Source organism: Falco cherrug, chromosome 2 (genome assembly GCF_023634085.1).
Source record: "Falco cherrug isolate bFalChe1 chromosome 2, bFalChe1.pri, whole genome shotgun sequence".
Classification (NCBI taxonomy): Eukaryota; Metazoa; Chordata; class Aves; order Falconiformes; family Falconidae; genus Falco; species Falco cherrug.
Window position 1 is genome coordinate 58,335,091 of NC_073698.1, and position 14,130 is coordinate 58,349,220.

The 14,130-nt window shown below is 44.3% G+C and overlaps 2 protein-coding genes across 2 annotated transcripts in view; one reads left to right on the forward strand and one right to left on the reverse strand.

Moving 5' to 3' along the window:
* Window positions 1-384, forward strand: part of PCCA (propionyl-CoA carboxylase subunit alpha) — a 292,472-nt gene extending 292,088 nt beyond the window's left edge. The window contains exon 24 of the mRNA XM_055702705.1: window positions 42-384. Within this exon, the coding sequence (XP_055558680.1) occupies window positions 42-110 (69 nt within the window). The 3' untranslated portion in view covers window positions 111-384. The remainder of the gene's footprint in view (window positions 1-41) is intronic.
* Window positions 211-14,130, reverse strand: part of GGACT (gamma-glutamylamine cyclotransferase) — a 31,968-nt gene continuing 18,048 nt past the window's right edge. The window contains exons 2-3 of the mRNA XM_055702706.1: window positions 3,473-3,972; window positions 211-3,381 (exon numbers count right to left, since the gene is read on the reverse strand). Coding sequence (XP_055558681.1) covers window positions 3,482-3,955 — 474 coding nt within the window. The 5' untranslated portion in view covers window positions 3,956-3,972 and the 3' untranslated portion in view covers window positions 211-3,381; window positions 3,473-3,481. The remainder of the gene's footprint in view (window positions 3,382-3,472; window positions 3,973-14,130) is intronic.

Here is a 14,130-nt window from a genome sequence, read left to right on the forward strand (position 1 = left end):
ATTGAGGAAGGTTTGAAATTATTTCTGCTTTTGGACCGTAGGTGAAAGCTGTGCACTGCAAAGCTGGTGATACTGTTGGAGAAGGAGATCTGCTGGTGGAACTGGAATGAAAGGTTGCCTCTGCACCACTGATTTAGCTAAGCCTTTATTATTTTCATCTGTAAAGTAAGATTAAGGCAATTCAACACAGAAAATGGACAGTCCTCTGCATAAGATTTTATACAGGCATATTTATTATATCTGGTTAAGACAGCAAACACAGATGTTAAACCTTGGCAACAGATCCCAGATTTTTACTTCCAGAAATACTTGTACATAACCTTTGTAATTCTTTGATTTTTAAGGATCAAATAAAATCAATAAAATACCATTTCTGCTTTTAAACAGGAAAAGCCTCTTTTTTAAAAAAAGAAATCGCAACAAAAGCCCAAATCCACTTTGTCTTCGCGGTAGTATCACTGGTTTGAGGCCCCAGCCAAACCGTACAGAATGGTTGGTAAGGGTGAAAAATTAACCACTGAGTGAACTGAGCAGCTTCTCTGCACTCAGTGTAAGCACTGAGCAAATACTGCCAATGGCTTAAATTCTGATCAGATTTATTGTAATATTTTGAAGTCTTTGTACAGACTAGATTTACATTACAGGTTAGATGTTGTATTTTTCTAGTGCAGATTTTCCCCCACGTATCTTCATTTACAGTTGTAAGGGAATGTTCTTCTTCTGTTCAAATTCCATACTCAAATTTCCCCCCTTTATCTTTTCTATTGATTACTAGATACAAGTCTTTATGGAAGGAGCTGGCGCTGTCCTCGAATCCCTTTAGCAGCCCCAAGGTATTGCTAGAGGCACTTGCTGTCCCTCGGGCCAGATCTGCTCCTGAACTCTTAGAGGAAAGGGAGACCAAGTGCTGATCTTCTGTTGTGCAGAAGCTCTTACTAAAGACTCTGAAGAACTACGACTGTTCATAGTACAAGACTATATCCTGCTGGAAAAGCTGCATTTCCAGTATGGGAAACCAGAGAGGGCCTGGAGAGAAGGAAGATTTAAGAGACTTGAACAGAAGTGAGAGGGCTGGTGACTTGGTCAGAACAGTAAGAAGATGTTTTTGTTTTTTTTTTTTTTTTTTTTTTTTCCTTCTCACTCAGGAACTCCATGCCACAGGATTGTGTACATAGCAGAAGTTTACTGGGTTTAGAATATTAGCGTGTGGTTAAAAGAGGCTTTTTCTTCCATTAATTGATCTAGCTTGGTAAGTCGGCTGCCTGGACGCAGTGATGCCTCTGCAGCTCCTACGCACTGTGAGCATCATCTCTGCCCCTGTGCTCTTGCCTTGGTCTCCGCTGCTGCCCACTGCTGGGCCAGGACACGGGGCTACTCCTGCCTTTGGTCTCACCTCCCACAGCTGGTTTTTTACATACCATTCCTGCTGTGCCTTGACTGCTGCCCCAGACAGGAGGGGGCCTGCTCTCATTTTCTTGCCTAGGGTGTGCAGTCATGCTACTTCCCAGAAAAATAAACCCTCTGGCCAGAGGCGCCTGGACCCTTTACTGGAAGGTGAAGGTTGAAAACAGCCTGTGACAGGGCTGGTGACTCATGTTCAACCAGAACAAAGCTTCACCGTTCTGCTTGAGACTGATGGTTAAAGAGGCATTTTTCATGTTACTGAGATGCTGCCAACTGCATTGTGTGGCCAAGGGGGAATAATGTAATACAGGGATCTGCTTTGTTAATTAGTTTACAAAACCCATCAAGATGAGTCAGGAGAATGTTAGGGTAGTACCTGCCCTCCAGGAAAAGTAATGCTTTTGCAGCTGGAGAAACTGAGGCAGGCACCCTGCAGATCTTCCTATAAATTTCCTTAATCCCATTTTGTCCCTTCCAAAAGGAGCACAGTTCAGCTTCTGCAGGTTGCCCTAAACAAAAAACAAGTACTGTAAAGAGCCACAAGCATTCTACTTAAAAACTACTTCATGTGCTTACTGCAGCAACACAAGCTTTTTGTCTGTTCTTCTAAATGAGATTCAGCAGTGCTTACTACTGATAAAGTTTAGGCTGATTCCTTACCCTGGATGCTTGGGCTGATTCCCTACCCTGGGTCTCCTCTGGCCATCACAGGGCTTCTGGCAGTGGAGCAGAAGTACAGTATTGTTCTTAGTGGTAGCCCTAGTACAGTTAATTGTACTTTGTGGCTCACTGCTTGGCATACATTTCCTGCTTGCATCCCTTTGGCAATTTTGTATACTGTACAATCATCTATATATACCAAACACTGCAGATGAAGAAAAAAGATAAGGCACAGGAGCATAACAACGAAAGCCACAATTTTCCCAGATTGTACAGAAACCAGCACAGTTGGTTGGGTCAGGGGAACAATAGTCTTCTTTCCATCTTTTTTTCCCCCTCCAGTTTAAATGTTGCAATACTCACAACAGAGATCCTTTGGATATTTTTTATAATGTATATAAAATCTCCATACCCCCCCCCCCCCCCCGAAATCCAGTTTGCATATGGTTGCAAGTTCTGCATTAAAGTGCTTGACAAAAAGACAAAAAGTCGCCTTGATAGTAAGTGTTCGCAACAGCTGCATCCGCTGTAGCGTGGTGGGCAGCTGAAATCACATTTACTTTTCCTGGTCCCCAACACCACCCCCAACCCAACACCCCACCAACTCCTACAGGCACTCAGTGAACTGAAGTGGTACCTAAAGTGCTTAGAATGCTATATTAAAAATACAGTTTTGAATGTAAATTCCCTTATACTCTTTTAATATTTCTTCACAGTACCTTATAAAACTAAACATGTTTTAAAAATGCTCCTTTCCAGTTCAGAAAAACATTTCAATACAGAGTAAGAATAGTCTTTAAATTTTCTCTGTTTCTCCAGCAATTTCATATTTGTCTCGAAGCGCACAGTATCTATATGGTCACCTCTCCCTGCTTACATTCAGTAACCTACTAAACACCATTACAAGTCAGTATTACACACGAGTTGTGCTTTACTTTGTTTGCAGACATGATTTTTCTTTAATCACTTTCAGCTATTAGTGCAATAGTGTCATCATTATTCCACCCACCTTGGAGAACTACACAAGAAAATTTGTCAATTCATGAAAAAAAAAAAATAAAAATTAGTCTCTTCCACTGCCTGTCACTGACCTCGGTCACACAGTGAGGTGAAGGCGGGGATTGAGAAAACAATTAGACCCCAAAACTGATGTGCACAGATACAGTTATTTTATGCCTCATGCAAACCCAGTTACTCGCAGCAGGTTAGCGGGGGTGAGGAGGGTGCTGACTAGCCGGGGGGCAGTCCCCATCTCTGAGCCTACAAGACTTCAACACTAGCGCCAAGGCTCCTGGGTTGGGAAGGTTACAAGAGATCCTGCATTTTAATAAAAAGGTATTACAGCTTTCCTGGAAGGGTTACCGATCAACACATGCTTAGTACTATGTCTTCAGCTGGGCTACGTTACCTCCCATTTCTAATCCCGGCTTTCGCGTAGGACATAGGAGAGGCCGTGTTTCCCCGAGGAGTCGTAACTGTCATGGTAGGGGAGGCTGACCCACTCAGGCGGGTATGTTGTCGTGCTGTACACGAAGCATTCCACGATGCCCTCGGCAGACGCCTGCGCCTCACCCACGCCGCCCTTCCCTTCCCACTCCACCACCTCGATTTGCATCAGGGTGCGCTGGTACATGTCTGGGCAGCCTTCAAACTCATCCAGGAACTGCAGCATCTGGTCGTCAACCGAGTAAATCTCCCCAGCAACACGGTGTCCTGTCCCCGGGATGTTCAGCATGTAAGGAATGTTGTACTTTCCTGCAATCACCAGCGGGTACTTCTCCACTGTGCGGCCCCTTCCTTGGAATTTTGCTAGTCCCTTGGCCGTGTTGATCATGTACTTGTAGTTGGGCTGGCCTTTCTTAAGCGTGCCATAGACAAAGACACGAGCCATCGTACCTGCAAAAGCAGCTGAAAGACAAAGGCATACGTTACACACGTGGATGCTTTGGCCAATGCAACCATGCCAAGATGTGCCGTACACTCCAGACTGTTCGGGCACGTGAAGAGGTGGTCTTGTAGTCCTACACCACATTTAAGTATCACACCAAATTCAAGGGTCTCTTGAAACTTTTCAGTCAAAGTCGGTAACGGTGAAAAATAAACACCAGGAGAAAGTCAGCCTTACAGTTCTTTGCTGTAATCAGATTGCATCCCATGGTTTCTCTAAGGAATCCCCAACCTCAGCCAATGCGTCCCTGAGCCTCTGGGAAAAGCTCTAAATCAATCTTTTCTTCATTTTCTCTCTCCCTGCTATGGGAGCCGTGCTGCAAGGCTGTGGTGGTGTGCTCAGCAGCACTCCAAAAGCCACCCAGGGATCTCATCCCTGCGATGGTAACAAACTCCACTTAGCACATCCTTTATGGGGGAGGAAAAAAACCCCAACAACAAAAAAAGCACTATGGTTCAGTTCAGCTATGCAAACTTTGCTATGCTGCCGCATCACATTTATGGTTTGACTAGCCCAGGTCAAGCCTGGTTATTAAAACGCAGGAGTGAAGCCACAGCTTGGTTGTTCTCCCTCGTTGGTGTGTGTGGTTGTTTTTTAAAGCCTGAACTGATGGACTTGGTGACAAACTACCTGGGACACCCCTCACTGTTGCCTTGGGGTACAGTTCAGCACCCCTGGGCAATCACCTGCTTCCCTCCCTCTTCTGTCCGGGATCTCCCTTCATCACTGCAGCGTTCAATATTTGAGAACAACACTGTGTTCAGTAACAGAAGAGCCCAGTTGCAATTTGGAAGATCAAGTGTCTTCTTGTTTCATGGTAAAATAAAGCACAGTGGCAGGAATTATCCAAAAGCAAATGAATATGTTCCAACTTCAGGTCGTGTTGCATTGCAGTTGCATGCATTTGATAGTATTTTTTCAAATTGTAACCCCAGCATGGTCACAGTCTTAATAAAAAAAGGGAAAAGGAAAGCAAGCGGCACAATGCTGGGAGCTGCAGCAAGCTAGCAACGTCCAAACTGGGACATCACCGAGACGCACAGAGGACCCGTCTGTCACACAGAGGGATGAAAAGGCTTTCACACCAGACCTTATAAGCAAAACGAGGCATGCCAGAGCGGCTGCTGGGCAAGTTTAACCTGGCGTCGAGTCATCTCACAGACACACTGAAGCATTTTCGGTAACCCCAGTGCCCAGGGCCCGCTTGCTGACTGACAAAAGCCGAAGAACAAATTGCGGCACCCACACCCCATGTGAGCGGGTGCTTTCTGAAAGGTGCCATTGCCAGCGCAAGGACAAATTTGCCCTGCTCCTTCAGGGGAGGGGAGTGAGGACGGCTCCCCTCACTGATAACCCTTAGGTGACACACCTCATTCGCAGAGCTGGTAATGTCTTCACAGACATCCCTCCTGTCAGAGGGAGCTGTACACGTTATTTCCATTTATTTACCTCGGGGTGGGTGGGAGGGGAGATGCGGTGTTTCAGCCCCAACAAAACGCAGAAATAGCAGGTGACACCATGCGCCTCCCCTCCCCCCAACAGATACATACCCCAAAGGGCTAAGCCACCTGAAGTAGCCCCTCTGAACATGGGCTAGCTAGCTCCCTCTTAAAAACAGACCCCATGAACGACCGTTTGTTTTATCTGTGAGCATAAAACACTCAAAGTTAGTTTAAATGGGATAAAAGGCTGCCTTTACTGATAGGTAGGGGGGAAAAAAGGTACCTTCATAGTTCCTGGGTTATTTTTCACGCTGTACCACTTATCCCCCATAGTTTCTGCAGGGCAGAAGCAGTTGTTGCACTGTTTGATGGTTTCCCACGTTTTGCCCTCCATCACTGGCTGGGCAGAGCCTGCCTCACCCACAGCCTCTGGCTGGGCTAGGCACCCAACACAGAGGGGCACATGCAGCTCCTTTTGGAAAGAGGATCATTAAACAGTGTATTTCAAGTTTGAAAAAATCTTTAAAAACAGAATGGAAGTAGAAACAATCTATTTTCTGCTATTTACTCTTATTTTAGTCAACCGTTAGATCAGGTCAGTTATCCAAAAGGGTAACATTGCTGGCCAAGAGCATCATAATTTAAAATACTCAGTAGCAAAGCAGTTTCCCCCTTGGTGAAGTGAACAGTTTTTCTCTGTAACGGTTTTCCTTCATTTACTGGCAAACTGCTTTCACTTATGGAAAAAAGACCGTGCTGCTTCCCCCCCACCCCGTATTTTACCAGATATACTTCAGTGTAATTTATCCTTCAATGACATAACTGAGTTTTTTTGGATGCAGCTCGTTCCCTCACAATAAAAAGAACATTAATATTCAGTCGGTCTGACTCCCTTTTATAAGAAAAATCATTACCTTTCAGACTGTGTTTTGAATAACAAACACAGATCCTTCAGGAAGAAACTTGTCCCAGTGGGGATTGAGAAAGGATCAGAGTTAAGCACTGAAACATGCAATTAATTCCCATTAGGGGATTAGGCCACTCATGTTCACTTTGAATCAGAAAAATGAATTGTGAATTAAATTGTTCACAACCAAGAGGTTACTTGTCAGAGTTAATAAGTTAAAAAATAAAAAGAGAAACCTAAAATGCACATAAAAAGCTCAATAGCGAGTGGTGCATCTGTAAGAAAAAGATACGCTTCATTTCCATGAAACAAAAGCTCTGTCCCTACTGTACAGCTGGAGATAAGCTTCCAAAAAGTTTGCATGGAAGAGCGTTACCACTCCTGAAAGCGGTGAAAATGAAATACGTGTTTCTGATGGTGCAGCAGCCGGCTATTCGGAAACGTTTCTGCCGTAAAGAAACGCACCCATCATCCCAGTGCAGGGCTTAGAAAATTCAGCACCGCCACAAGACCTTGCTAATCCAGGTTTGGAGAAGTTTCTGATTTAGCATTTGAGTAGATGGATTCAGCAAGCAGTACAAATGGAGGTGGAGTGGGAAGCCAAAGTTTCAGCCACAGTTTGTGCAGAGCTGTGGCTTGGTGGGCAGGTGGTCCCCGTCTCACCGCTGTGGACCACAGCCACCCTGGCGCTCACATGGGATGGGCTGGGTGCAATGACTTCTTCTACTGAAAAAAAAAACCCAAAACCACAAAGCCAAGCCCAGAGGACCCTGTCTGAGGCATGACTGAAATAAACTTGGCAATACTATTTTCTGAACATCGCTCCATATAAATAAGACATAAAATCCCCTGTGCAATAACGCTGGTCTCCTGTGCAGTGTGTTTTGCGTTGCAGAAAGGCTGTTAGATATATTAGCATAATTTCTAGCACTCACATAGCCTGGGCTTTCAAAACATTTTTAGCCACCTTGTGGCAGGAGAGTAAAGAGCAGAATTTTATTTGAGGGTCATTTCACAGACTTCCACCACAGCTGAAAAAAGTAGTAAGTGGCATCCCTTCGCTGAATCACCAACAAGAAGTTGCTTTTTCTCATTAATCCAGTTTGACACTTCTTACTTACACTAAACCACCTAAGAGGAAAAGAAAACTCACCACAAACCAACCAACCTCCCCCCACCCTGACTCTATACTGAGAGTATTAGCTGCCAGGCCAAAATAAAGCCATTCAGAAGGTACTTTCATGAAATATTCATGCCACAATCATTAAAATTTAATGGCATGGGGAAATGCGAGTGAAATCGGTATGTCATCTTTTCAAACTATTTCTTTTAGCTATGAAAGATGACCTGCCGAACTGCTCGTGGGATCAATTACTAGTTGCTTCATTATGCGAGATGCAACGATTGGGAAATAAAATAACTATTTCAGGATCACACAGGCAGAAGGTGCTGTTGGTGATGCAAAGAAGATTTGCCTTTTGTCTTGTCTGAAACCATTTCAAATCGCTAGCAATTCTATTGCATAGAGAAACTTCATTAGATTGATTTTCCCTAAATAAAAGTGGCTTTTAACTGGCACGGGCCAGCAGCCCCGGTGGCCAGGGCTGCATCACCGTATCCATGGCTGCCCTCGCCTACCGACAGAGTTTCGGGTCAGGGCTTTAGTTTTCCCTCTCAAGACCCAACAGCTCCAGCGTGGTGAGAGAGGGCTGGGTGGCCACGGGGCCAGCCGCTGGCTCATTCAACACACCAACAGACGAAGCTGAACTGCTGCAGCCAGGATCTTTGCTTCCAGGTTGTGCCCAAAACACGACCTCGCTTCCCAAGTAGCAGCAGCCTCAACAAAAAAAATCCTTTCACCACAATTCAGACAATTACAGGATCCTACCAGTTTCTTTTGAAAATAAAGCAAGAAATAGGGTGTGCGTTATGCTGGCTCCAGGGCTGTTTGCGGTCATGGTAGCAGTGGTTTTGGATTTTATTTTGTTGAAACTTATTTTCCCAGCTCAAAGTATCCATTTCTCTCCCTCCATACAGTAACATTGTTTTCCCTTGAGAAAAATTCTCTGCGTTGGCTCAGTGACCAGATATAGTTACACATTAATTCTTCAGAAGTTTCAAGAAACTGTAGGAAACAGGTGAAAAAACAAAATGCCTTGAACTTTAAACTTGAGCCCAGTCTGTTTGAATGAAGTGAGTTTTAAGGTCACTCTTCACTCAATGCTAACTTTCAAGAAGGACTAACATGCCAGAGAGGACTCCTGGGACCGCATCCTGTTGGTCCTTTGATGCTTTCATTTTGTTGCTTGCTATTTTCTTTATACCAGAGACAAGGGCTTCCTGCCTGGGCCGACCCCTTTCCAACCTTGCTGAATACCTCGGAAAAAGTTTATGGCAAGACACCTTTCTTACATTAACCACAGAGGCACCAGTGAAACGATGGCTCCTTTGAAATCAAGAGGTTACGGTCTCCTCGCAGCGGTCGGCTGCTCAGAAACTGAGAGGTGCTGGTTTGTGAAAACAAACAAAAGTATTAGAAGTAACCAGTGCCACACTGGACGCTACCGGGCACTACCTGAAATGCCATTTAACCTACTTTGCAGACACTTTTCATTTCACCTCGGATAGTCTACACCCCCAAACAAACAAATATGCTTGCACTTAAGCTGGAGTATCTTGGAGGTATCTTGGAGTATCTGCCAGGAGGCAGCACGAGGATGCCCTCCCCTCTGGACAAGCATCAATCACAGTGCTGCTCACGTGCCTCGTACCCACTCGACATCGCAGCAAACATTTGCCTTTTGTCTGTCTGAAACCATTTCAAATCACTATCAATTCTATTGCATAGAGAAACTTCATTAGATTGATTTTCCCTACTACCAGAAAGAATTTAATTCCAGAAGTGACTGTTAGAAGGAGCTACAAAGACCTCCCAAGTGACAATCAGATAAAACCATCACATGCAAAAAGATGCTGAGGATGCAATGCAGAAACAGTTGTGAATAACATCACCGTTAGATTAACAGACTAAATTTCTGGACAGTGCAGAGACAGGAGAGGATTGCCAGCACAATAGGAGGACAAGAAAAGGAGGATAAGAAAAGGAGGATGAAGAAAACTGAAAGTCAGTGGATGTGGACAAATTGAATTGGGGGCAAAAAAAACCCCAGTTGTCCCCCCAAGAGAATATTATATCAGAATTATTAAGTATTGACTGTTTTGTCCTAATATTAAGGAATATTGTATGAGCCTCAGAATATTCTATCAAGGTCTTGCTACCACACTTCAGAAACCTGTGGACTACAAAACTAGTTAGAAAGCGCTCAGGGCAGAGCACTGAGTCCAAGACTGTTTTTTTGGGGCACAGACTGACCAAGCAGGAGCTCAAACAGGAGCTGATGAGATGGGGCATAATCACCTACAAATATAGGTAGAGGTTTTATAAAAGAGACAAGTGGTTCTTCACATACGTGAATACACAGCTGGCCAAAATTTCTGCATGGAATAATTAACATGGGTAGAAACAGCTTTCTAATCATCAGAACAGACAGGGCATGAGAACAGCCACAGTAAGTCACCATAAAAAGGCTTGAAAGCCCAGTGTCCCCTGTCCAAGGGTGATCAACAGAGGACACCTTAGCAAGAGTGCAAGGCCAGGACAAGGCAACAGTGATGCACTTCCAGACTTGGCTCCAGACCCTTCCTAAGCCAGAGGCGACAAGTGCTGTGGTGCATAAAGGCCCCTTCCTCCTGCGAGCTGGCATGGCTGCTTTCGTGGACAGTGAGGAAGGGCAGCAGCAGCCCCTCGCCTCACCTCCTCATGGGTGCAGGAGACACAAACTGCTTTGGGTTTTTTTCCCTGCCACCTGCTCGCTTCATCTGACAGCTCCTTCTCTGAGTCAGGGCTCTCTGTGCACTGCTTCAGCACCACCAGATACTTTTTCAGCTGACAAGTCCATGTGTATTTAACAGAATGGACACTGCTTCTTTCTTGCAATCATCTTTGCCACCTCTTCCTCTAACTTTTCAGGTTCTTTTTTGAGATAGGGAAACCAGAACTGAAATATTTGAGAATGGATAAACCACAGATTTATACAGGGATATGAGGCATGTCTCCTGTTTTGTTCATACTCCTTTTCCCCAATGCCTTTTGAGCTATTGAGGAATGGACTAATGTTTCAGAAGAATACAGTGATAACTCAACCATCTTATTCTTGAGTGGCAACCAGAGTGAGAAGTATTTACTGAAAATCCAACAGTATTGAAGCCTTGAAAACTGGAGCCCTTGGAAAACAGATATTTGTCCAAACTATCATGGATGCTACAGTTAATCTTGCCTTCGGGAAAGGTAGCAGACTAGATGGCTTCTCAAAATCCCACTCAGCATGGTATGTCCTTGTGCTGCTATTTCAAGTACCTGACAATTCATTTAAATGACATATATAGAAATGTCTTATCCTTGCATCTTCAGCATAGATGCTTAAACTGTTACATCTACACAAAAGGAAAAAAACCAAAACAACCCCAAACCGGAGCATTAACTTTAAATGCCAGATTGCTGTTACAAGAAAAAAGTAGAAGAAAACTTTTGATTGGGCATCCTTGCTATGCCAGCCCTGTTCCTGGTACCGTTTCGGATGCTACCGTGAATTTGAAGTGGTTTCCATCATTGACATGCAGAGCATAGCCCAGGGTTTCAAACCGCCTACATCCTGAAACTCAGGACACAGCCTGCAGCTTGGATGGGTTCCCCGCGAGGTCAGCACACTGATTTACATGCCAATACCCGGAGCGGTCAGTTCACTGTTTTGGACCAAGAAGAGCATCCCAGGGCCTGCGAAACACGGCAAACACTTTGAGTACCTAAGCATGGGAATGTATTTTTCTACACAGAAAAGATGGTGAGAGAGAGAAGGGGAAAAGAGAAAAGATGGGGTCTTGGGCGAGATCGCGAGGTGCCTTTCCACAAGGGAAATGGGGGAGCGGCTGCACAATGATGCTCTGTGAGGAGAGGAGACGTGCCCAGGTCATGGCACAGCACCGTCCCCTCATCCCTCGGGAGTGCGACTGAGCCTGGAAAGGAGATGTTAAATAAAACCCCATCATTCAGCCATGGCAGCCTCGGGCCGGCAGGAGCCTGTGGCTCCAGAGGCCATCTTTCTTGTGCCTTTGCTCCAGTGGCACGGAGGTGCCACAGCACAGGGCTGCTGGCGAGACGCGCTCTGCCCAGGCGGGACTCGGCAGGCCCCCTGCACCCCGTGCTGCCTCTCAGGCCTCGAAGTGTGGCCGGCTGGGTGAGACGGCAGCTGGACACATAGCGGGAGGCTGCTCCGGCCAGTGGCTCTGCCAGCAACAGCTGGATGGCTCACTGGGATGAGCTGAGGAGCCAGAGCCTTGGAGCACCGTGCAGAGGGGTCGCTGGAACGTGATGCTCCTCAAACCTCGCTAAAACCCAAACAAAAGTGCAGGTGTTCAGGGAACAAAATCTGCTTGCTAAACAAGCCAAACCAAAAGTCCAGGTGTAAATCTGGGAACAGCATATTTCCTCCAGAAACCACCTACCTACTCCAGTGTGGACCAGCTACTGAAACACAAACGTCTGACCAATGTGGCAGAAATAAAGTGCCAGGAAACCTCAACAGACTGGTTTTTTTCAGCCTGTGATTCCCTGGGAAACTACAGGCTGCTTTTAAGGGCCAAGGAAAGGTAATTCATACGCATTTGCAGCATCCAGGTATATACACACAAGGATTTTTTTACACCGAGTCATGCTTTGCTTGTAAAGTGTTAGGGGCCACAGAAAAAGAGAGAGAAAGGTTAAAGCCAGCTGTATTGGAAGAACCACCAGATTTAAACACAAATGGTATTTTAAATATTCACCCAGAAAGGGTAAAGATGGTGCAGGGTAATGGCTAAGCATGTTTGCTCTTCTGAGGTTTGTAAGGGGTAGTGGAGCATAAGGTATACCTATACCCATAGACTATATACTAACATTAATGCTTTTTTATGTGCATGCATGCCACTAGGTAGCATTGGAAGAAGGAGAGGCCCCTCCCTGACACTTGGAGGACCACAGCTGAGGTTACTAAGGGTGCACAAAAGGAAAAGTGCAGTATTCATATAACAATAAAGGAGAATTGCAGAATCACTGGTTTACAGCTACAGCTCTGAAGCTCTGGTCTGGAGACAGCCGTTACACAAACAGTGGAAAATGTGAAAAGATGAAAAAATTTCAGCAGATCTTTCTGTGATACACAGAAATATTCTTCTTCCACTTTATTTAATTTATTCAGGTCAAGTTTTTTTAAAGCTAAGAAACATACTATGGGGTTTTGGGGGATTCCCCCCTCCCCTTTATTTAAAAAAAAAAAAAAAAGAAAGAAGGGAGGCTTGTACCGTCTTTTCAGTCTATGAATCAAATTTGTGGAAAAGCATAATATTTAACATGTGACACACCAGTAACAAAATCAGCTCAACAGGCTGCCCAGGGAGGTGGTTGAGTCACCAGCCCTGGAGGTATTTCAAAGACATATACATGTGGCACTTTGGGACACGGTTTAGTGGTGAACTTTGCAGTCCTGGATTAATGGCTGGACTCCAGTCTTGAAGGTCTTTTCCAACTTAAATGATTGTCTGATTTCATTCTATTCTAATTCACTAACTGCAGTTATTTTATTTGCCTAATTAATTAAATGTATATGCAAGTCTTTCTTTGATAGTCGATGCATGTAGTTTTATTTAATAAAAAGACTTCTTTTAAAGTAAATTTCAGCTTGCAGCTCAATATAAGTAAAAAATAAAACCCCAATCCACATCTCAGGAACAAATCTTGGCACCATTTTCTAATATAATAAAAGGTAAGAAAATACAAACCAAAACAGAACACCAAAACAAAACTACAAAGAACCATGAACAGATGTACATAAGTACTTCTCTCACACCAAGGCATACCACTTCTGTTTAGAAACTAGTACCAAGTTTACTACAGAAAAGATAAAGCCACAGATTATCATAAAAAGAAAAATAATGAGTTATTTCAACTGTCCTGGTCTTGAATTTTGTTGTCCAAGAAAGACTTGCAAAGTCCTGCAATGAAATCTGAAACATACCTCCTCCTTCGTCAGCTGGGAAAGCATCCTTATCTCAAAGCAGATCAGTAAATGTATTTACTATTTTTCTACACAGGAGAAACAAATGCATATTCTGGGAGCACCCAAAAAAGCCTGAAATGGCACTCAGCAAGGCACCAGAGTAATTGCTTTCAGATCCAGAAAACGTACTGACCAGAATCTCAAATATCCTCCCTGGCTGGTAGAGTCAGAGATAAGCAAGAAGACAAGAAATTCCCAATTTGTTTGTGCGTGTCCTATAAGGATGTGTTGAATGAAACGCTTACTTTCAGGTAAGGAGTAGTTTGGTCTCTGATGCAGAAACAGGTTCTGTAGTCTGATGCAAAAGTTATCACAGGTCTGTATTTACTGAAGAATGAGGAAAACCAGCTACATAAGCCCTTAAATCTTCTCCTGGAGCCACAAGAAATACTGACGGAAATAATTCCATATCTCTAATTAGATATACATTGGCAATTGCAGAAGAAGGTACTTTAGTTTTATGATAGCACATAGAATTTAATCTAACTGAAGGCCACCTTGGCAGTGTCCATGATGCCTGGAAGGAAGCCTTACTGAGAGGCATCTTAAACCGGAGGTCTGGCTGTAATAGGAAAATGTTACATAATACTCATCTGAATTATATAGACATTTGTATGA